Source organism: Aristolochia californica, unplaced genomic scaffold (assembly GCF_029961685.1).
Source record: "Aristolochia californica isolate CCGP_79_NKW_82.1479 unplaced genomic scaffold, dmAriCali1.0.hap1 SCAF_11, whole genome shotgun sequence".
Classification (NCBI taxonomy): Eukaryota; Viridiplantae; Streptophyta; class Magnoliopsida; order Piperales; family Aristolochiaceae; genus Aristolochia; species Aristolochia californica.
Window position 1 is genome coordinate 3,902,153 of NW_027181782.1, and position 23,780 is coordinate 3,925,932.

Below are 23,780 nucleotides of genomic sequence, written 5' to 3' on the forward strand. Positions count from 1 at the left end.
GGAAGGAGATTTTCCTCTAGATAGGTGACAGCAAATAACGGCGGCCACCATCAGTCCACCAACCATTCATCTTGTTTGCCTTAGCAACAACCAAAGCTCTCCATATCAGATCAGGAGACGAGTTGAATCGCCAAATCCATTTGATGAGGTATGCAGAGTTGATTTTTGCGATGTCTTTTATACCCTCCGAGATGCATTGGCTAGACACGTCGGACCATTTAACGAGATGGTATTTCATTTCCCCGATGGGGCCACACCAGAGACCGCTTGAAGCCTTCTAATCGGTTTCTGACAAATGCGGAGCAGTGAGATAGGGAGAGGAAATAGCTAGGAATACCGTGGAGACAGGATTTGATAATGGTGAGTTTGTCAGCCTTGGAGAGAAATTTACCCTGCCAGGTGGCCAAGCGCCCTCTAGGCGTTCCATCACCTATGCTCACCATATGGGAGTGCCATGAGTCAACGGCAAGCCAAGGTAGGAGCAGAGGGTATTAGCAATTTTACATCCTAAGTAAGCAGCCATTTCCTCAAGGACACACTAGTCAATGTTGAAACCATAGATGGATGACTAGGCCCAACTCACTTTTAGTCTGGAGGAGAGCTCAAATAGGTTAAGCAAGGCTTTTAGGTGGGTTACTTGGTCCATCGTGCCTTTGCCAAAAAGGATAGTGTTGTCAGCATATTGGAGGATGGCAATATCCAGGTTTGGGTCAACGGAGATGGGGTTGAGCCACCCGATGCATTTTGCATGCCTGACGTAGCAAAAAGGTATTCAGCAATGAGGCTGAGGAGAAAAGGGGGCAGTGGGTCACCCTGTCTAATCCCCCCAGATCTGCTGAAGTGCCCGTAAGATTTACTGTTTACCATAAGGGAGAAGGAAACGTTGGAGATGAAGTTGCGCATCCAGAAGCGCCAACGAGTACCAAATCCTAGTTGGCCAAAGAAGTGGTCAAGCAGCTTCCAATTGACACGATTAAACGCCTTTTCAAAATCGAGCTTAATGATAATTCTTGGAAGGTTGGCTCACTTGAAGGAGTTAAGGAGCTCATGTGCTGCCATTGTTTTTTTTTTTAAATAAGGTGTGAATATATTGCAAGCAGAAGAAAGAACACATACCTGACTAAAGAAGGCCTTCCTCCACAACAAGTTGTTGGAGGGAAACGCTTACTTTAGCTTGATTATCTGCTAAGTGATTAGCAGATTAAGGAATAAATTTCCATTTACAAAACATTTGGGAAATTAAAGTACACATATCCTCAAATAATTCCCAATGCCGGCAAAGAGGTTTTGAAGAATTCATACACCAATTGATAACAACTTTTGAATCTCCTTCAACACAGAGAGGGCCCACCAGCTTTTGCCTGAAGAGTTTTAAACCATTATACAGCCCGAAGAGCTCAACAGTGGTTGAATCAGATATACCAATTGGTCCAGCATATGATAAAAGCAGATCCCCTTTCTCGTCATGAATGACTCCTCCAAATCCAGCCGGCCCGGGGCAACCAAACACACTTCTGTCAAAGTTTAATTTGAAGTGTCCTATTGGAAGTGGAGACCAAACTTCCATTACTGGAGGGCGCGATGAGTCGCCAATTACCACACAAATTTGATCCTTGTAAGTTCTGGAATTCCTTCCGCATGAGTACCCAGGAGGACACTTGGCCAATGATTCTATTGCACAAAATATTTCTGGGAAGAGATTTTCTATTAAATTTTTTGTTGTTTCTCTCTTTCCATAGACCCCAAACAATGTGACCCATGCCATTTGTCGCCATTGTAGAACCCAAAATGTTGCATCCTTATTAAAGCGCTTTGGCAGGGGTGGATGACTTGCGGGAGGACCTCATGAAGACGATTGGCAAGGATTTGGCCAATGATCTTGTATGTTGATAAACCTGAAGTAGTTAGGGTGTACAGTGTTGATCTTCTTGGGTATCAAGGCTATGGAGGAGGCACCAATGGCAAGATGTGTGATTCCGCAGAGGTGGAAGTTGTTGACGAAAGCATAAACAACCTCTCGGATGGTCTCCCAATGGTGGCGGTAGAACTCCCCATTGAAGCCATCTGGCCCCGGGGCACAGTCTTTCGGCATCCCGAGAGTGACCCAGTCGATTTCTGTGGAGGTGAATGCGCTCCAGACGATCAGAATCCTGGCTAGCAATGCGACGATGCTGAAGTTGATGCAGGACAGGCCAGGCCGGTTGAAAGTTTCCTTGGTGTAGAGGTCTGAGAAAAACTTAACAGGAGCATTACAGATAGAGGGGTTATCCGTGATCACCTGATCTCCACTGCTGAGGGAGGTGATACGGTTAGCTCTCCTTCTAGCCGAGGTGATGGAGTGGAAAAACTTAGTGTTTCCATCTCCATCAGTCAGCCAACTGAATCTGGCCCGCTACTTCCAAAGAATGGTTTCAGTGTACATTATGTCATGAAAGTCAGGATTTAATTGATTTCAAAGAATTAGCTCAGGGGTAGAAAAGGACCTTCGCTCCTCCAACAGATCGAGCTCCGAAATCCGGCTACAAACAGTCTTTCCGATGAGCAACAGCAGCACGGCGGTTGCTAGACCAATGGCGAATCTTCGCTTTCAAAGTTTTCAACATTAGCGAGAGAGACCAGCCAGGGTTGGGGTTATTTGGGAGTGCTTGCCACCAGCTGGTGAGATTAGTAGCAAAGCAACGATTAAGCAACCAAGAGTTCTCAAGACGGAAGGGAGAGCGGCCACAGGAGGGGGAGTGAGTGTTTATTTGAATCGGCCAGTGGTCCGACCAAGCTCGGTTGAGGACTTGCCCAGAGGTATTCCCATACAAGTGGAGCAAGTCAAGATTTGCAAGGAATTTGTCAAGTTTGGAGAGAACCGAGGGGGTCTGCCCGTTTGACCAAGTGAACTCTTTTCCAGATAGAGGGATTTGTAAAAGATCGAGGCGACCGATGAGGTCAGCGAAAGCCCGCATGGTGGAGGTGATTTTTTTTAGATAGATGGGATTTTTCACAACAAAGGTGGATGGCATTGAAGTCCCCCGTGAGGAGTTAGGGAAGGTTCCAAAGTTGGACAAAGTGTAGGAATTCATCCCAGAATTTGGCGCAGTCGTTATGGCTAGTGGGGCCATATATGACCCCAAGGGCCCAAGAATGTTCCAACGAACGGTCCCGAAACTGGATTCCAATGGAGTACATGGCCTAGGTAGTAAGAATGGCTTCAATGCTATTGGGGTTCCAAATTAAGAGGATATCGTCAGCATGGCCAACGGCATTAACAGCAGCCCACTCCGGGTCCAAGGAGTACCAAAGCTCACGAATTAGAGAATTATTAAGAGATTGAAGCTCAGTTTCCTGAAAGATTACAACCGATGGTTTAAATTCGAGGAGGATAGCTTTGAAAGTGGCTCGCTTGGAGCGCGACCCGATTCCCCTAATATTCCAAGAGAGGATGATCAATTTAGGGGGACTAGGGGGATTGGTTCAGGCTCATTGTTCAGCCTGCCGTTGTAGATTTCACCAAATTTCACGACGAGTTCCACCACCTTCTCCCATTCATGAGGCTAGAGAGCCTCCATGAATCACCAGGAGTGCTAGCTGGTGTACAGCGTTGGGCACCCGGGGGCAGGCCCAATTTGGGAGATTAGTGGATTCGTAGGATTTGGTCAGGGCATTTTGGGCCCGAATTTTATTTTGCCAACAAAAGTATGCTTGTTCGGAGTAGTGGTGGACAGGTTGGAGGATTCAGCATCAGAGAGTTCGGGTTGGAGGTGTGCACTTGGCTTCATGATGGCGAGCGGGGTGGGACATAGAATGGGGGGTTCGGATAGATATAGTAGTGGGTGGCTGACTGATGGAAGGGAAATGAAGCGGAAGCCACATATCAGGAAGAGGGGGTTGATGTGAAGAGTCTGGCGCCTCGATATTCCACTGAAGATGTGAATCAATGTCGTGATGTCGGTCATCAAGTGCCTGGTCAGCCTTATCCAGGAAACTTGACAAAGGGTTGCCTTGATCGCTGAGTCAGTCCTTAAGGATTTGACATAAGGCTAAAGGGAAGTAATTTTTTGTCGATTTCCCAAGAGGCTGACTGACTAGGATGTGAAAGGGGTGGGAGAGGCTCAGTGAACGAGGAATTAAGTGGAAGCAAGGGGGCTGCCACGTATCGGCATGGGGGAGATTTTTGGGGGGGTTGGGGAGCGCACGACTCGAAGAGGCAGGCGATGTCAAAGGGATCTTTTCTAGAGTATGGGAAGCCTCCAGAAGATAGGGCTGGAGGCTTCGGTTTCGGTGACAGGTCGATGGGATTTGACCTACAGATTGCAGTATCCCGAAAAGCTAAGATGAACCCCCAATAGCAGTTCCAAGTGTCCATGATCGAATGGGAGGTTAGATCCGGCAGAGGGGGTTGTCAGACTCAGGAGGGGCAGGCCACCCGAGGGAACGGGGGGAGAAGATTTGACTTTTGAATTTTGACAACTGACAGGGGGGTGAATGAACTCGGCCAGAGTTGGTGCCGGGTCAAGGGGGTTGGGGGTTGGGGGTTGGGGCGAGAGCTCGAATTGACTCAGCACAAGCCGGGCCAAAGTCATGGCAAGCGAAACTGAGTTGGGGATCATGGGGGATAGGGTTTCCAAGTTTCCAAACACAAGATGAACACAGAAAGCAAATGTGCTAGAAATGAGTTTGAGTTTTTGATGGCCACTTATTGGTCGGTTTAGACGGAGGTAAAACTTTGTCTGTTGGACGATCATCATGACAAAGGATGTCACATAGATGTCGGCAATGCATTCAGTGGTATGTCAGCACCGGAGTTCAACAGGGATTCCTTGGGCTGTTACCCTTTGTCCCATCGGGAAGCACATAAGGTCTAGGGACCAATCCAGCAGCCACTCGAGAGGGGAATCGATTTCATCAAAGGCAGCCTTCGCCAAGCGCCTATCTTTTGCTGTCCTGAAGAGGATCAGCCAGTGACGGCCACTGATATGGGAGATAGTCAGCTTTTCTGGAAGCAGAAATCAGGAGCTGAGCCAGAACGAAATATGAGGCTTAGAGGAGCAAGAGGGCTGGGTGGTAACCACTGCGGCGTTGGAAAGGAGGCTAGTTCCGTCAGAGAGGGCCTGGACAAGGAGGGTGAGGGATGTGAAGTCTACGGAATGTTGAACCAGTGGAGGGGGCGGAGGTGGGGGCGTGTGATCAGGTTGGCCGGGGTTCGAGGGGGGGCGGAGGGTTCGGCGTCTCTGGATCGCTCATGGGTCGTCTTGGGAAGCAGTCGTCGTTCACGTGTCATGCTGCTTCTACTGGCAAAGTCTTTCGCCGTCGGTTTCTGTGTCAAGTCTCGCCAGCAAAGGCGAGGTGGGGATGATGACGACATGCTCTTGAATGGAGGTGTGTCAATCCCGAGGGGGTGCAATAGGGCACGCTCCGCTCAGGAGGCTTGAGGCGTCGCTCGAGAATCTCGAAGGCATCTCGAAAAAACTTTCTCCACCCATATTCTTCGAAAAAATCAAAGACTTGTGTTCCTCATTCATTGTAACTTGACAGCACACCATCAGAGTTGCAAATCATGTATCTGACAAATTGGCTAAGGAGGGAGTTTCCCAGAGTTCTGTTAGTAGTTGGAAACTCTCTCATACTGTAATTTGAAGGCTGTTTACCTGCTTGTACATTTGATCTCAAAAGCAATAAAGAAAAAAAAAAGACAAGACAAACATAAGCAGGTGGTTGATTGCTTCTTAATAGAAATGTAAAGAAAAATAAGAAATTAAAAAAAAAATACTAACCTAGCAAGTCAACCAACAAAAAGCAATAACTTATTATCTCAAATTAAAGATGGACATTAGTACAAAATTTAAGGTTGAACAGCTTCCAATAAAGCTAATTGATCAACAACATGCATAGAAACTTTACCAAGATAAATTAGTTTTAGGAAAATGAAATGGTAAAAAAGTTATTTGGTTACCTTTTTCTCGGGCTGAAAGCTCAGGACCTCATAATATGAAAACATCAACTTAAACAAGATATCCAGTGTCGTTAGCAAACACTGCCTAAACTTGGATTCTGGTATCTGAAGGCAGAGATCGCTATAGGTAAGTCTGGAAAAGAAGATATAAGAGTAAATCAAGTAATGGATGGAATATTCACATAATAAGTGAGATATGGACAGTCTAGTTAATAAAAGTTCATGTGCAGAACAGTAGAACACCAAAAAATAAGAGAAATAGAAAACAAATAATAAAGACACGTGTCAATACTGATAAAGACAACAACACCTATTAGTAATAAGGACACACTTTACAGTGTCAGGTGATGATGAGTTAGTTTGAAGGGTCAGCCCCTTCTGGTGTATTTACAGTTTCATCTTTTTATGGATTTTTAATGTTTTATTCTTCTTCTTTTTTTAAATAGTAATGTTTTATTCTTCTTATCATGATGCTTCAGCTATTGCATGGAAATTCCCAGTCCCTCCTACAGTTAAGCAATTTCTTTGGTCTGCTTCCAAAGGTAAAATTTTAACTACAGATCAGCTACTTAGGAGAGGCCAGATTGATAATTTAAATTGTAAATTTTGCAATGCAATGCAGGAGCGCAATACCCACATTTTCAGTCACTGTCCGTCTGTCTTTTTGGTTTGGGGTGTTTTATTGAGGTGCTTTATTAAGTTTGGTTTTTCTCTGTGCTTCCCAATGTTTTTTTTCTGACTTATGGTTCAATTTTGAAAGGGATCTTTGTCTCCCAAGGAAACAATTTATCACAAACTGCTTTGCAGAAGCTATTTGGGCTAAAAGGAAAAATAAAGAAACAATCAAACGTTTATCGGTAGGTAGAAATCTTCAGGTGGTGGGCTTTTAGAGAAAAGTATTCATTACATGTGTAGACTTTAGGGATTACTGAATGGAAGAGAGAGGAAAAGGAAAGAGGAAGAGAGGAAGATTGAGAAAGAGCTCCGTTAGAGAAGCAGCCGTCTTTAGGGGTCAAAAGTCGACTCTTAACTCCATTTTTTTTTTTTAAAATAATGCTGAGTTATATTAAAAAAACTGCATAGAGCAAAATTACAAGGTGGGGTAACCGTCCCATACAATGAGAGACTGCAGGGATGTTACAAGTTTAGCTAATCTATCAGCCGAGGAATTGGCTGACCTAGAAATATGATTTCAAGTACATGAAATGGTAAATACAATGTCAGAGATAGAAGAAATGGTGGGCCAATGATGCCAGGAGGGGAGGCCATGCTAGAGCACCAACTAATAACAACTCTAAAATCCCCTTCAATGAGCAACTTTCCATGAAGGTGGTCCTTGAAAAATTTTAACCCAAGGAGAAAGCCAATCACTTCAACGATGTTAGAATCTGCAATACCAACCAACTCTACATAGGAAAGAACCTCTCCTCTGTGGTTTCTGAAAACTCCTCCCGCACCCGCTGGCCCTGGCACTCTCGTCAAATTCAGTTTGATGTAATCACTAGGAGGAGGCTCCCATTCTGCCTTGGTAGGCACCTTTTGGGGACCCGCCATATGAGCCAGTAGACACCAATTCCAGCAAAGGAATATACCTACCTAGGGGGCAAACTCCTTCCGAGTGTGCAGCCAACTAGAAATCGTACCCACGGCACAATTGACAATGCTTCCCAAGATGCTGAATTTGAGGTTGAATCACCGGTTATTTCGCCCAAGCCAAAGACACCACGGAATATGGGCAAGGCAAGTAGAGAGAAGCAATATGCTGATTCTAGGCAGTTGAATCCCCAAACCCAAACTGGATAGTGCTAAAAAAATCCTGATGATGGACCAACTGGATGCCAATTTTTTGAAAGATTGTCATCCAAACTCTACAAGAGTAACAACAATGAAGGAGAACATGCTGAACGGACTCCTCACAAACGTTGTAGAGAGGGCAGGTGCTATCTGGGACAGTAAAGCCCTGCTTGTGGAGGTGGTCTACAGTGAGGATTTGCCCCTTAATGGCTGTCCATAAAAAGAATTTTATCTTATTTGGAGTAGAGAGTCTCTAGGCAAGATTGGCCTTGTGCTCTGGCATATTGCGGTCATCCTCCCTGATGAGGGAATAAGTTGAGGCAACCAAGAAGATATCGTAGATACTTGACTTCCAAATCAGCTTATTGTGCACCCGGTCCCGAATGATGACACTGCTGAGGCTGGATAGAAGTGAGCAGAAGGCCCACGGCTTCTTCATCATTCAAACCCCGACAAAAGAGAAGGCTCCAAAACTGATTGTTCCACAATTCAGCCACCGAGCAGGACAAGTCCATAGCGATCCTAGATAGGCCTGGATAATCCTCGATAAGGGGGCGGGGGCCACACCACTCATCAGTCCAGAAGAGAAGAGTTCTCCCATTCCCGGGATAGAAGGGGAAGTCGAGGCCTTGAAAGAGGGGAGACAGCGAGGAGCGCCTCCCTCTCTCCACCAATGGCCCGAGAGCTGAAGAGAGAATATCACCATATTCCTCGACAAAGCCTATGCTTGGAATTGAGATTCCAGATCCACTTAAGGAGGAGGGCACAATTCATGTCTTTTGTAGGACGGATGCCTAGACCACCCCTAACCTGAGGTAGACAAACCTCCTTCCAACTGACCAAATGATATCTGAAGATGTCGTCAAAGCCTCCTAGGGCAGCAATGGTTGATTTATTCAGTTTGGATAGTTTTTCATGGAAAAATACTTACATGTCATAAATTTGCAAAAAAGGGGGTTCCAGGTGGTAAACTCTCTCTGCAAACTCCGTGAGAAGTTGAGGATACAGCAAATCAATTTCTTCTCTACTGCAAATTCGGTTTTTGCTTTTTGGATAATACTGCAAATTCAGTTGCACATTAAGGGTGCAATTCTCAACAATTTGGCCTCAAGCCTTCCAGCTAATGCCCAAGACTTTCTCATTAAATGTCAAAACAATCCCTTCCAAAATTTTGGCAAATCCATTTAGAAGCTAGCATTAGCAGCAATCTTATGGGCACTATGGGAATAAAGAAACAAGAGAACATTCAATAGTTCAGCAAGTTCAGTTGGGGTGTAATAGAGGGAAATTCACCCAATTCTTGCATGACCACACTCCTTAAAAGCCCTCCCAACATTCCCGAGTTCCATAATTAGAAGGCACAGGCAGCTGGTATCAAACTTCAAAGACTATGTTCTTACCTCCTTTTGCTTGGCTTCCACCACCAGCAGGATGACAATGTTAATCTTCAATGCAAAACTCTTTTGGAGAGAGCGGATTAAAAGGAGCACGAGTAATCAGGGATTGATTAGGCTCCATACTGCTGACTTACTCAGGCCCAAACTGTTGATTGTCACTCAATCGAGGCAGAGGTAAAAGCTCCCACCATGGGGTTAAGTCATATGAGCAAAATTTCTACTGGCCAGCTGTCACAAAGTGTGACAGAGCCATAGTTATCTCCTGGATGTCAAAGAAACCTCCTCAATCATGGCAATTGGATAATATATTCATCCAATCCCAGATTCCTTAACCAAAGATGGTGTAAATTGTCTGCATCTTGTAGTAGGAAATGCTTTTCCTCTCAACCTAGAGCTTTGAGTTAGCGTCCTCTTGTTTGGAGAATGGATCCTTCTATCCACTTGTTTTCATATTCTTTTTTATTTTTTAATGAAAAAAATTCACAATTTCACAAAACAAAAAATAAAATAAAAAAAAAGAAAGAACCATCCTACAGCATAAAAAATATGGCACTAGAATTAGCAAAAGCAAGCAAAACAGATAAAGAAGTACGATAAGATTTTGGATAAGATTAAATCAATGCATGAGAAGAATTTGCACTCATAGATTGAGAATAATACGGACCTACTCCTTTGAATAATATGAGGCCCTGCATCCTGCCATAGTTCAATGCAACATTAGTACTCCCATCATAACACAGCCAGGTCAGTTAAGAAGTAACAAAACCCACTTCTGTTTGTAATGCAGTTTCAAGTCAAGAAAATACATGCAGAAAATAGAAACATTGGATTCAAAATTTTAAAAACATGATTGATCAGTATACTTCAGAAAACTCAACCCACAATCATGACTAACATGGAAATGTTACACACCTTTTCTATGATATCCTTCAGTACAGAATGCGTTTTGGAAAGCACTTCCTGCATGAAGAAACTTTGTATTTTTTCTGCTAGACCACTAATATCCCCTATTAAAGCATATGCATCCACCACCTGCAAACCATCTGAATAAATTTTTCCATTTGTACAAAACTGCCATCAAATCTAAAATGAAAAGCCAAAATAGCTTATTAAGGAATAAAAAACTGCACTTATTTCTGTAATGCTACAGAAAACAAGATGACAACTATGAAACAATCGAAGACTACAGAATTTGGGCTTCAATGCAATAATAGGAGGTCTACTGAGCTAGGAATGCCCTAAAGGTTGAATTCCCTTGGAAAGTCAGGAAAACAAAAAATTATTCCAATTTAGTGCAAGGAACCAAAGAGCTGCAAATGATTTTGGGTTCAACTCTTAGCTTCTCAAGAAAATAGAAATAAAAATAAAATAACTCATTAAATTAAATCAGTATTTTAACCAAATAGAGCAGTTGAATATGGCATGCACTTTGTCACCAAGTTAGGTACTCTTTACTTTTCTTTTGAATGTTGATTACATGAGCACACAGACACTTTCTTCCTAGGTGAGACTTCACAAGGGATATCCCTCATCTCCTACTCTTTACAGAACTCAGCAATTCTTCCAGGCTCTACAATCTGAACGTGGTAAATTTGATGAGGAAACTTGGAGCTACATAATGAAACTTGCAAAGAAAATGGGAGTGATATAAGGGCTACTTACCAGGAGACAAGCCCACTTCAGGACTTAACCGCAAAGGAAGAAAATGATTGTAACTTCATGGAATGTCCGCAGCATTGGCTCTCCTAGGATGCGCACCACTGTGCGCAATCTCCTTGCAAAGAGCCCCCCATCAAATGTAATCTTGCAAGAATTTAAATGTCGAAATCCTTCTAATTCCACTGTTCATGATTTATGGGATTGTAGCAATCTGGAGTGGCTAGCTAGTAATGCTATTGAATTTTCCAGGGGAATTCTCCTCGTTTGGAACTCATATGTGGTTCAAATCTCGGATCACATTATTGGTTCCTTTTCTATTAAAATCAAATTACGGGACAGTTACACTGGTTTTATTTGGGGCCTCGCTAGAATCTACGAGCCCACTCGTTACCAGGATTGCCACTCCTTTTGGGAGGAACTCTCTGTTCTTCTCCCCCGCTCGCCCATCCCTTGGCTCCATGCTAGGGATTTCAATGCAAACTGTTTCTGCAGTAACAAGTCTCCCCCTGCAACCAGAATTTTTTCTACTATGCGTCACTTCGCCGACTTCATTGGAAGCTTTGAATTGGAGGAGATTTGCCTCTCCAGCAAGACCATCACCTGCTCTAATGGGCAAAGACCACCCATCATTTCCAAGTTGGACCGCTTCTTCGCCACTGGTGATTGGCTCGGGCTCCATGAGATTGTCAGTAGCTTTGTTTTAAACTGAGCTGACTCGGATCATTGGCCCATACAGATTGACACCAAATTCGACAAATGGGGCCCTACCCCCTTTCGATTTGACAACACTTGGCTGATGAATAAACACTTAACTGACCATATTACCTCATGGTGGTGGGTTAATGGGGACTCTAATTATGATGGTTGGACCTTCCCCCGCAAGCTAAAGCGACTTAAAGATAAACTCAAGTCTTGTTCCTCGAAACGTCACCGCTCTGCAACTACTAATAAGTCCTCGCTCCAATCCAGATTGTTGGCCTTGACCTGATTGAGGAGCAAAGGTGTCTTACTTATGCTGAATTCTCTAATCGCATTTCTCTCCCAAATAAACTATTCTTTTTTTTAATGATGCTGAATTTTATTAAGAGAGCTCAAACAAGCAGATTACAAGAGGGAAGCCTTCCCAAACAATGAGAGATTACTGGGAGGTTCCGAATTTTGCCAATTTATCAACCAAAGAATTGGCTGATCTAAGAATGAGGTTCCAATTACAATGAATGGATGACACAATGTCAGCAATACAATCAGTGATTGGCCAGTGGCGCCAGGGGGGGGGGAGCTATCTTTTGAACACGAGCTGATGAGAGTTTTTGAGTCTCCTTCGATAAGCAGCTTGCCATAGAGACGCTCTTTGAAGATTTGAAGGCCGAATAGAAGAGCACTCACTTCAGCAGTATTTGAATCCGCAATACCCACTGGCCCAGCATAGGATAGAATAGGGTCTCCACTACAGTCTCTGAAAACACCACCAGCTCCAACCGGCCCAGGACAGCCTAAAGCACTGCCATCAAAATTGAGTTTGATGTAGTCCCAAGGGGGAGGATCCCAGGTGGCCATAACCGGATTCCTGCAGGGGCCCGCCATATGCGCGCCGATAGAGAGGCAAACTCCTTCCTAGTATGTAACCAACTCGAGATAAGGCCCACTACCTGAGAAGCTGTATTATCTGGGGTGCTAGCCTTGGAGTTGAATCTCCGGTTATTTCGCTCGAGCCATAGGCACCATGGGACATGCGCAAAGCATGCCAAGAGAATTATCTTGCCCAACTTAGGAAGGCGGATCCCCATAACCATCTCATAGGTGCCAAAAAGGTCCAGATGTAGCCCCATTTGGAGTCCAATCTTTTGAAATATCTTCATCCAGACTTGCCAAGAAAAATCACAATGTAAGATAACATGTTGGACTGGCTCGTCGCACACACCACAAAGGGGACAAGTACGATCGGGCATTGTGTAGCCTCTTTTATGGAGGTTGTCAGAGGTGAGGATCAGTTCCCTGATGGCCGTCCACACGAAGAACTTGATTTTACTAGGTACTGAGAGCTTCCATGCCAGGTTTGCCTTGTGCTCATGCATGTTGTAATCTTGCTTTCTAATATGAGAGTGGTTGGATGCAACTGTAAATTGGTCATTAACGTTGGGCTTCCATGTCTGTTTATCAACTGCATGCTCACGAATAGTAATGTTGCTGAATCTAGAGAGGAGAGAGCAAAAATTCGAAGTTTCCTCATCATTTAATCCCCGACGAAACGTGAGACTCCATGAGCGATCTCTCCAAGAATTGGCCACTGAGCAAGAGAGGTCCCTCACCACCCTAGAAAGCCCCGGGAAATCCTCAGAGAGGGGGAGGGGTCGCACCATTCATCCGACCAAAAGAGGAGGGCCCTTCCATTGCCTGTGTGAAAGGAAGTTGCATCTCTTAATATTGGGAGGAGCTTTTGAATTGATTTCCATATCGGGGACAGGAGGCGAGTAGCACCATCCTTCCTCCACCAAGCACCCGAAGGTTGAAGATAGAACCTGACCATATCTCCCCATAGACTATTATGCTTGATGTTGAAGTTTCAGATCCATTTGAGCATAAGGGCATTGTTCATCTCCTTCATAGGCCGGATGCTTAAACCACCCCGATTGCGAGGCATGCAAAAATCCTTCCAACTCACGAAATGATATCTGAAGGTGTCCTCTGATCCTCTCCAGAGAAAACGCCGATGGATGGCGTCAATCCTGTAGCAAACGGAGGCCGAACAGTGTATGAAGGATAATAAATAGTTTGGCAATCCTATCAAACAAGACTTGAGGAGAGTGAGTCGCCCTGCAGTAGATAAAAGCTTGCTCCTCCAAGTAGCCAGTCTCTTTTCAAATCTCTCAATAGTCACCAAAGGCTATGAGTCAAAGTGTGGGAGTCCAAGATATGTAACTGGCAAATTTTCCACTGAGCATCCCAAATAGTCAGCCATACCCTAAAGCACAAATGAGTCGATATGATAGCCTAGGAGGGAGGTTTTCTTCCAATTAATGTTCTGACCAGAAGCCAATTCAAATAGTCCCAATACAACACACAGTTTTCGAATCTGATCCATAGTACCAACCCCAAAACAAATGGTATCATCTGCAAACTGAAGGATCGGCACATCAAAGGCTGCACAGTCCGTCGTGGGGAGGAGCCAACCCAAGTTCTTAGCCAAATAGATCAAAGAGGATAGATATTCCGCTACCACATTGAAGAGCAAAGAGCAAAGGGTGTCTCCTTGCTTGATTCCCCTGGATCCCTTCATATACCCGCAAGTCGTTGCGTTGAGAAGAATGAAGTAGCTTGTAGAGGAGATACACCTTTGAATCCAGAAGCACCATTTTTCCCTAAATGTCATCTTCCCCAGGAGAGTGTCAGAAGCTTCCAATTAGCTTTGTCAAAGGTTTTCTCGAAATCAAGCTTTAGGATGAATCTGGGGAGCTTTAAAGCCTTAAAATGGTGGATGAGCTCGTGACATGCCATGGCCGAATCTAATATATTCCTTCCCTTGATAAAAGCACTTTGGCCATGAAGAATGGCAATAGAAAAAACTGCCTTGAGGCGATTGGCAAGGAAGCACACAAGCACCTTGTAGGCACTGGTGGTGAGACTGATCGGCCAGAAGTCAGATGGAAGTTTTGCCCCTTCTTTTTTAGGGATAAGGGCAATAAATGAAGCTCCTATGCTCCTAAATATGATGTCATGCTGATAGAACGAGTGGACCATTCAGGCAATTTCGTCTATGATGAAGGGCCAACATCAGTGATGGAATTCCCCGTTGAAACCATCTGGGCCCGGAGCGTGATCCAAAGGAAAACCTAGTGCTACTTTTTCAATTTCCTTACTAGAGAAAGGGAGCTCGATGAGACTAGCTGCAACCAAAGGAATAACCTGGAAATGAACTCTTTCGAAGAAATGGCGGACTAGCTGGCAATAAGAATATAAATCTGCAAAAAAGTTCACCCGTGAGTCTGAAATAAGGGATCGATCCGAGGTAATCTCACCATTGACGCTGAGCATGGTAATGCGGTTGGCTCTTCTCCGTGCAGAAGCAACTGCATGGAAGAATTTAGTATTGGCATCCCCATCAGCGAGCCACTTAAATCTTGCACGCTGCTTCCAGTGCACAAGCACACTATGAGTGAAGGACTGAATTTGCCCTTGGAGAGCATATCTCTAGGTTACTTCCGAGGAGGAGAGGCTTATAGATTCCTCCTCAAAATCAAGAGTGGCAATCTGAGAAAAGACGGAGGCTCTCTCGGCTGAGGAAGAGGCCTTTCACGCAGAGGCCCAGGATCGCAGCAATGGCTTCAGCATCTTGAGCTTGGCTGGGAAAGTCCACCCGCTCAGGCTAGCCACGACCATCCTCTCCCAGAAGGACTGGATAGAGGGGTCCGCATCTTGGCAACCTGTATTGAGCTCCCTTTCTTGGTCCTTGAAGTTGAGGACGTTGTTATAGGTCTCCCTTGAGATAGGGCCCTGGGCATTGACGAATATAATGGTGATTTCTTCAAACACTGTTGGCCTACCTTGAGAACGGACATTATCTCCATGGTTCGCAACTTCTAAGATAGTGGCATCACTTTTAAAAGTATCGGTGCCTCCCTTATTGCACTGGTGCTTAAGAAAGCCAACGTCGAGTATCCGCGCAACTTCAAGCTGATTAGTCTTGTCTCTAGGTCGTACAAGATCATTGCTCGCATCTTTACTCGTCATCTAAAGGTTGTTTTTCCTACCATCATACTGTGGCCAAAGTGTTTTTATCCGTGGTCGAGACATTCTTGACTACGCCATGGCCACTCATGAGATTATTGATCACTTTGTCAAGCTAGCCCTCCCTCGTTTTGTCCTCAAACTTGACCTCGAAAAGGCTTTTGACCACATGAATTGGTCCCTCCTGGATGATATCTTTACAACGCATGTGGTTTGGTGACCGATGGAGATTTTGGATTCGTAGTTACATATCATCGGCCTCATACTCTCTATTTCTCAATGGCACCGTTTGTGGCTTCTTCCATGGTTCCCATGACATCCGGCAAGGAGACCTCCTATCCCTGCTGCACTTCAATATTATTGTCGAGTACTTGTCCTCTATGCTTTACTCTAGCCATACCCTTGGGTGGCTTAATGCCATCTTGGACCAAAGTTACTTCGATATTCCACTCCAGCAATTTGCTGACGACACTATTTGCTTCGGTACCGACACGCTTGATCAAATCTTCAATATTAAATCCCTACATGGCATATTTGAGATCACTTTTGGTCAGAAGATTAACTGGAGGAAGACGACAATTAAGGGTATCCATATCGAACCCCCTCTTCTCCAGTTTATGGCTGACACACTCGGTTGCTTGATCGCATCACTCCCATCCTCCTACCTCGGCCTCCCTCTTATTGATTGCAAGCCTTGGATGGGGCTCTGGGCCCCGATAATTGAAATGATTGAGCGACGGCTATCTACTTGGAAGGGTAGGCTTCTCTCCAAAGCTGGTAGATTAACTCTCCTCAACTCTTGTCTGGTTGGTATACCCAACTATTTCTCCTCATTCTTGCCTTGCCACACCTCTATTTGTCGGCGCATTGACATGATCAAGAAAAGTTTTTAGTGGCGTGGTACCAGTAATGATTTTCATTATCACCTCGTCAGCTGGGATGATGTTTGTATGCCAAAGTCCTTGGGCGATCTGGGGATCAAACGTACCAAGGAGATGGGATCTACCCTCCTACTCAAGTGGTTCCGAAAACTTAACTCTAGCTCGACAGTGTCCTCCAAGCTCCAGCGTCTTGGGGCTAGATGGATCACGAACAGTAGGTGTCATCTCTCTCCTATTTGGAAAGTCATGTTCCATCTATTCTCATTCTTCCGATTTGCTATCCGTTACTTTGTTGACGATGGGTCCAGCCTTTGGCTTTGGACTGATTGGTGGTCGTGTGATGGTCCCCGTGCCTCCTCATTCCCCCCGCTTCTCCAACTTACCACATGTCGTGATCTCTCTATTGCCGATGCTTGGGGGAATGGCTTCTGGGACCTTCGTCTGAGACGTGGCCTTATTGATGAGGAAGCCACTACTATCTATGACCTGATGATGGACTTGGTGGTATTAAGCTTCGTGCTCAAGTGGCTAACCAGATGATTTGGTTCCCTAACGACAGTGGACGCTTCTCAGTTTCTTCTACCTATAAACTTCTGATGGGCCCTCGTCACTCATACGACAGTCATTGCTTGGCATCTCTTTTTTTTTAAGGAAAGCGTATGAATATTAAAAAAAAAAAAAAAAAAAAAAAAAAAAAAAAAAAGAGAGAAATACAACCTAGCAAGGTGGGTCATCCTCCACAACAAGGTGTTGGAGGGAAGGTCCTCATTTAGCGTGAAAGTCTGCCAAATGATTGGCAAATCTTGGGGTGTGGGTTCATGTACAACTTAGACAAGAAGTAATGTTACAAATTTCGAAATTAATATCCCAATACCTCCAGGGGGCGAACTTCCTTTGCACACCCATCGATGACAACCTTAGAGTCCCCTTCAATGATGAGGGGTCCATCGAAGCGGTTTGGGAAGACAATAAGCCCTTGTAGAAATCCGTTGAGTTATACGGTAGTAGAGTTAGAGATACCTAGAGGGCCCCACAAAGGTGTAGAGAAGACAACTATTATCATCATGAATAATTGCTCTAAAGCCAATTGAACCCAGGTAGCCAATGGCACTACCATCGAAGTTCAGTTTGAAGTGGCCCAGTGGAGGAGGGGACCATATTTCATGATTAGGGGACATGGGGGAATCTGTTATCTCGGCGATCAGCCGCCAATTTCCTCTAAAATCAGTGTTGTTGAGGTGAATAAGTTCCTTCCGGGTCAATAACCAAATAGAAACCAGACCAGCAATGTTATCTAGAATCACCTCAATGGGAGAAGCTTTGCATTGGAATTTTTGATTGTTCCTTTCTTTCCAAAGGGCCCAAGGGATGTGGCCCACACAAATGGAGATGAGCATTTGTCCAAGTTTTGGGAGACAAGTATTTGTGATGGAGAGGATCATTGATGGCGTCTCATGGTACCCCCTCAAGTGAGATTCTTCCTGTGGAGTGTATGCTACGATAGTGTCCTCGCTGTTGACAATCTCATCCGGTGCAGCAATTCCTCTCCTAACCCCCTTTGCCCTTTTTTGGGATTAGAGGAAGAAACTGCTCCTCACATTCTTCTGCATTGCTCCTTCACCTAGCAGATTTGGATTTCACTACTTAGTAGCATTGGTCTCAAGTTTTACATCCCTCGCGACTTGAGCACCAAGTATCGCTGCCCCTCTGGGGTCCGTCAACCCAACCTGAGCAAGCTCCCCTTATCTACATGTGCTGCCCACATCCCTTGGTGCCTTTGGAAGGAGAGGAATTCTCGGCGCTTTAATTGTGTCTCCCACTCAACTGCTGAAGTCACTTGTACTGCTACGAAGCTCATCTCTACCTGGATTTGCACTAGAAAGAAATTTGAGTGTCTTTCATGTGCCCCTCTCCAGACCAACTGGAAGGCGATTGCTCAGATGTCCACTCCATCCCTCCGGTGGTCACTTTAGGCTCAACTTTGATGACAGGGCTCTCAGGAATCCTTGGATGGCAGGTTTGGGCAAGATGATCTTGACCCCAGTGGCTCAACTATTATCTCCTACTTCGTACCACTCGACCACGGCGGAGCTCTCGGGTGTCCTCCATGGCCTTTGTATCTTTCAGAATCATTTCAGTGGTCTACTCATTGTTGTGGTAAGGGACTCTCGAGTGGTCATTGGTTGGTATTCCTTCACCTCATTCCTTCTATGTCGTCATTGGAAGCTATTTCTTGATATTATGGATCTTGTTTCCTCTATCCCATGCTCCTAGTCCCATGTTCTTAGATCAGCCAATTCAGTTGCAAACTATTGTGCTAAATTGGGTCCCTCCCTTCAATCTCTTGTTGTAAGGGAATCCTCCCTTGATATAATATTTTGCTCTCTTGAAATAAAATCGTCACTATTTCAAAAAAAAATCCCATAATGAAACCATTCACTAGAAGCAACAGGCCAGATTCCTTTGACTGACTAACGGAGACAGGAACACAGAATTTTTCCACTCCATCGTCTCAGCCAAGAGGATCAGGTGAGTTCGGATAGACTCTCAATTACTAATGTCATCGTGAAGTTTTTTGCAGAATTATACACTAAGGAACGTTTTGATTGGCCTACTTTCCATCATCTTCGATACCAACGTATCAGCAACTAAGCCGCCACCAAGCTCAAGCTCCCCATTTTCCTTACCAAGATCGACTCTGCTGCCCTCGGGATGCCTATTGATCAGGCCCTAGGGGCAGATGGCTTCAATGGGGAACTTTACCGCCATTGCTAGCAAATAATTTGTAATGATGTGTACGCCCTCATCAACAACTTCCACCAATGTGGCATTATTTATTGAGCCTTAGGAGCTTGTTTTAGCCTTGGTAGATCAACACTGAACACCCTTGGGACTTTAGGCCAATTAGCCTCACTACTAGCACCTATGAAATCATTGCCTGACTGCTAGCTAACTGTCTTTGAAGTGCTCCCTCAGATTATTCACCCATGTTAGAGCGCCTTCATTCGGGGCCAAAATATACTCGACTCAACTTTGGACGTGCACGAGCTTCTGGACAATTTCAAATGCTCCAATTTGGCCAGATTTGCCCTCAAACTCGATTTCGAGAAGGCGTTCGATCGTTTAAATTGGAAGCTCCTCATTGGTTGCCTTGGTCCTGCCAGTTACGAAGGGTTCATTCATTCCGGTGATGGCAACCTCCTTCTCTCATTCGTTGCCCCCCTTGGCATATCAAACTCTACCTTGGCAGAAGTTATTGGTCTCTTCCATGGCTTAACCATTTTTCGGGATCGCTTCTTTAGTCCCCTCATCATCAAGGGGGATTCAAAGGTGGTCATTGATTGGTGCACTAAATCCAAAGCTCCCCTATGGATACATTAGGATGTTTTCCTTGACATATGTAATATTGCCTCTTCCCTTGACTGTACCTGGGCACATGTATCCAGATCAGCCAACCTCCTTGCAGATTATCAAGTTAGACGGGACACATTCCTCCAGTCTCTTGATGTGTTGGGAGTCCCCCCTTCTTAGGCTGTATCTTCTCTTCTTTTGTTTGTTTTAATATATTCAAACTTTTTCAAAAAAACAAATAACAACTGCTGAATCCCCCATCTAAAATCATTATTACTACTGAAAGAACTAAAGTATTATCAACTTTTTTTTTTGAAATAGGATGTATAACTATTAAAAAAGGAAGAAAAGTACAAACAAACCTAGCTAGGCGGGCCTTCCTCCACAACAAGGTGTTGGTGTGAAATACCCAACTTACCCTGAATACCTGCCAAATGATTGGCGGATCGAGGAATGTGCTTCCAATTATAGTTTATAAAAGAAATTAAATTACAAATATCATAATACATATCCCAATGCCGCCAAGGAGATAGGATTGACTTTACAAAGTATTATCAACTAAATTGAAAAAAACCCAAAAACTCATCATTTCAATATTCAGAAAATAGGCCTGAACAATTTACATTAACATAGAAGTTGTAACAATTATTTTAAATGTGTTTCATTATATTTTTATTTTTCATTGTCATTACATCTGTCTTCCATTCCATACTAAAATTAAACCAAAGAACACTGAACAATTATTTACATGCAAAAAAAGCATTACAAAAATAGGAACGCAAATATCTCATGTTCACTACCAGACAAACAACAAAACAGCTAGTTCAGAAGAAAAGGAAGCAAATACTAACAGTGATGTAGCTATCTGGTCTGAACTCTTGGCAAACACTTAACAGAAGTGAATCTAGCTTTTGAAGTGCTTTTGCCAACCAAACCTGTAACAAAACCAGTTTCATCTTTTAGATAAACCAATATCAATAATTAATTACATATGCTGGACTGAGCAGTGTTCCTTCTGAAAATGAATAGCCAATTAGGAGGCTTATTGCTCAACCTTATAAACTAATAACACATTCCAACACTTATCAATGTGGGACTATTCCCACTCAATAATAGATAAAATAATTGTAGCACAAAGGATAATTAAAATTCCTGAACAAAGAAACTAACCTCTACACCACGACTCATTTCTTGTACTGCAGAAAGCTCTGAATAGGTTTCCAGAACCTGTAAATACTCTGATAATACTCGAAATGCCTATCAAATATTACAGAAGAGAAAAGTCGTGAGAACGTATTAGCTGATTTATTTGGCAAACACATACCAATATCTGAAATATAAGAGAGAGAGAGAGAGAGAGAGAGAGAGAGATGAGAAAAACACCTTAAAGTAGTTTCCATCCTCAACAAGCAATTCAAGTGCCATTCTCATGTCAATAGCATGACGAATTTCAGTCAAAATTGGTAGCATGTCCTACAAGTTGGCAAAGGGAAAAGCTAAATACAGAAGGTAAAACTTAGTAAGGAGATGAATTCATGACATGCCAACAAATATGCATAGAACATATTTTCAAAATCACGAAACGACACCACACATTAGTTTTTTTTTCTGCTTTGGAACGTTGTTAAATGTTGGCAATGTTTACAGCTTCACCGAGCTTATCATCACAACAATCTGTAGACAATCTTTTTTTCTTTTTTTCACGAACTGTTGGTGATATTTTAAAGTGTGTCAAAAAGAATCGTGATTACAAAGAAGGGGAGAAGAAACCCTTCAACCCCCAAGAGGCAAAGATGTCGCCTCTACAAAACATGATCTCGAAACACCTATTTTTGCTAAATCATCAGACATTGCATTGGCCTCTCAAGTAATATAGCTCCATGTTACCTGTAAAGGACTACAAAATTGAATAACTACCAAAAAAATGCCTAAGCCACCAAGGAGGGTGCGTCTTACCCAAAATCCAACTTACATTTAGATTTGGCTCAGGACCAATGGTCTAACCATTGAACTGTGATCAGATGAGGTTTTTCAAAGCATAGCAATATAAGTTCGAAAAATTTCACAAGCTGGACAACAACACTCAACTACAAAGGTGAATATCATGAGGGGAGTATCGAGTTAGTTTTCTTAGGCCCAACTGACTTTTGTAACACTGCCAAGCAGAGATCTTCACTCTTCACACTGCATCAGATTCTACTCTCAGCACTTTCATTCTCCAGTGATCAATGATGGTGACTCCTCCCTTCTTATTGGATGTTTGTCCAAAGAATCTCCTCCCCCTTGGAGACTTTGTCACCTTTTCTATGAAATCCTAAGTATTAGTTCATGTTAGCATCACGCCCCAAGATCTGCCAATAGTTTTTCAGATAGTCTGGCCAAAGAACATCCCCTTCCTCCTCGAGGCTTGAACATCTTCCTCTCCCTCGCCTTTGTATTTTTTATTTTTATTTTAAAATGATGCTAATTTTTATTAAGACAAAAGCTCAAAAGAGCAAATTACAAAGGAGGGAATCTTTCCCATACAATGAGAGATTGTTGGGAAGTTCCGAATTTTGCCAATTTATCAGCCAAAGAGTTAGGCTGATCTAGAAATGAGATTCCAATTACAATGCGTAGAAGATACAATGCAATACTATCAGTGATGGGCCAGTGGCGCCAAGGGGGAAGGTTGTCTTTGGAACACCAACTAATAACCGTATTTGAGTCGCCTTCAATGATTAACTTGTCATGGAGACGATCCCTGAAGATTTGGAGGCCGAACAGGAGAGCACTAACTTCAGCAGCATTAGAATCGGCAATGCCCACCGGACCAGCATAAGAAAGAATGGGGTCTCCATTGTGCCCTTTGAATACACCACTTGCTCCTGCTGAACCAAGACATCCAATAGCACTACCATCAAAATTCAGTTTTATGCAGCCGCAAGGGGGAGGATCCCAGAAAGTCATTCTAGGAGCTCTGCTAGGGCCAGACATGTGAGCGATCAAATTCCAATTTTCCCAAAGGGAAACCCCCGATAGAGTGGCAAAATCCTTCTTTGTATGAAGCTAGCTCGAGATGAGGCCGACGGCATGAGAAGCCGTGTTGTCTGGGTTGCTAGCTTTGGAGTTGAATCGCCGGTTGTTCCACTCAAGCCAAATGCACCATGGAACATGCGCAAGACAGGCCGAAAGAATTAACTTGCCCAGTCGAGGAAGGAGAATCCCTCGAACCATCTCAAAGGTGCCAAAGAGGTCCTGATGTAGCCCCAGTTGGAGACCGATTTTCTGAAAGATCCTCATTCAAACTTGCCACGAAAATCCACAGTGTAAGAGGACATGTTGAACTGTCTCTTCACACTCACCGCAAAGGGGACAAGAAAGATCGGGGGCAGTGAAGCCTCTTCTATGAAGGTTGTATGAAGTAAGAATTTGTTCTCTGATGGCTGACCACAAGAAGAATTTGATTTTGCTTGGTGCTGAGAGTTTCCAAGCCAAATTTGCCTTGTGCTCATGAGGACTGTAGTCTTGCTTTCTGATATGAGAGTAAGCCGAAGTGACAGTGAATTGGCCATTATTACTGGGCTTCCAAATTAGCTTATCAACTGAATGCTCCCGGATAATAGTACTACTGAGTTTAGTAAGGAGAGAGCAAAAAGCCAACGATTCCTCATCATTCAATCCCCGACGGAACGGAAAACTCCACGAGTGATCACTCCATGAATCAGCCACAGAGCAAGAGATGTCACTTGCCACCCTATGCAAGCCCGGGAAGTCCTCTGAGAGAGATCGGGGGCCATACCATTCGTCCGACTAGAAGAGAAGGGTCCTTCCATTGCCAATGTGAAATGTTGTAGCATCTCCGAATACTGGAAGGAGCTTGAAAACTAATTTCCATATCAGGATAGGAGGCGAGCAGCGCCAGCCTCTCTCCACCATGCACCCGAAAACTGAGGTAGAATTTCACCATATTCTTCCATAAACTGTTATGCTTGTTGTTGAAATTCCAAATTCGTTTGAGCATAAGAGCTTTGTTCATTTCCCTTGTAGGCC

General features: G+C 44.0%; 1 protein-coding gene across 2 annotated transcripts in view; it reads right to left on the bottom strand.

Annotated features, from left to right (window-relative positions):
• The window catches only part of LOC137944182 (uncharacterized), a 76,428-nt gene that overhangs the window by 29,093 nt on the left and 23,555 nt on the right, over positions 1 to 23,780 (bottom strand). For both annotated transcript variants that reach the window (XM_068789754.1, XM_068789753.1), the window contains exons 7-12: positions 21,132 to 21,221; positions 20,919 to 21,005; positions 20,600 to 20,683; positions 10,045 to 10,164; positions 9,797 to 9,828; positions 5,942 to 6,074 (exon numbers count right to left, since the gene is read on the bottom strand). In XM_068789754.1, the coding sequence (XP_068645855.1) occupies positions 5,942 to 6,074; positions 9,797 to 9,828; positions 10,045 to 10,164; positions 20,600 to 20,683; positions 20,919 to 21,005; positions 21,132 to 21,221 (546 nt within the window). The remainder of the gene's footprint in view (positions 1 to 5,941; positions 6,075 to 9,796; positions 9,829 to 10,044; positions 10,165 to 20,599; positions 20,684 to 20,918; positions 21,006 to 21,131; positions 21,222 to 23,780) is intronic.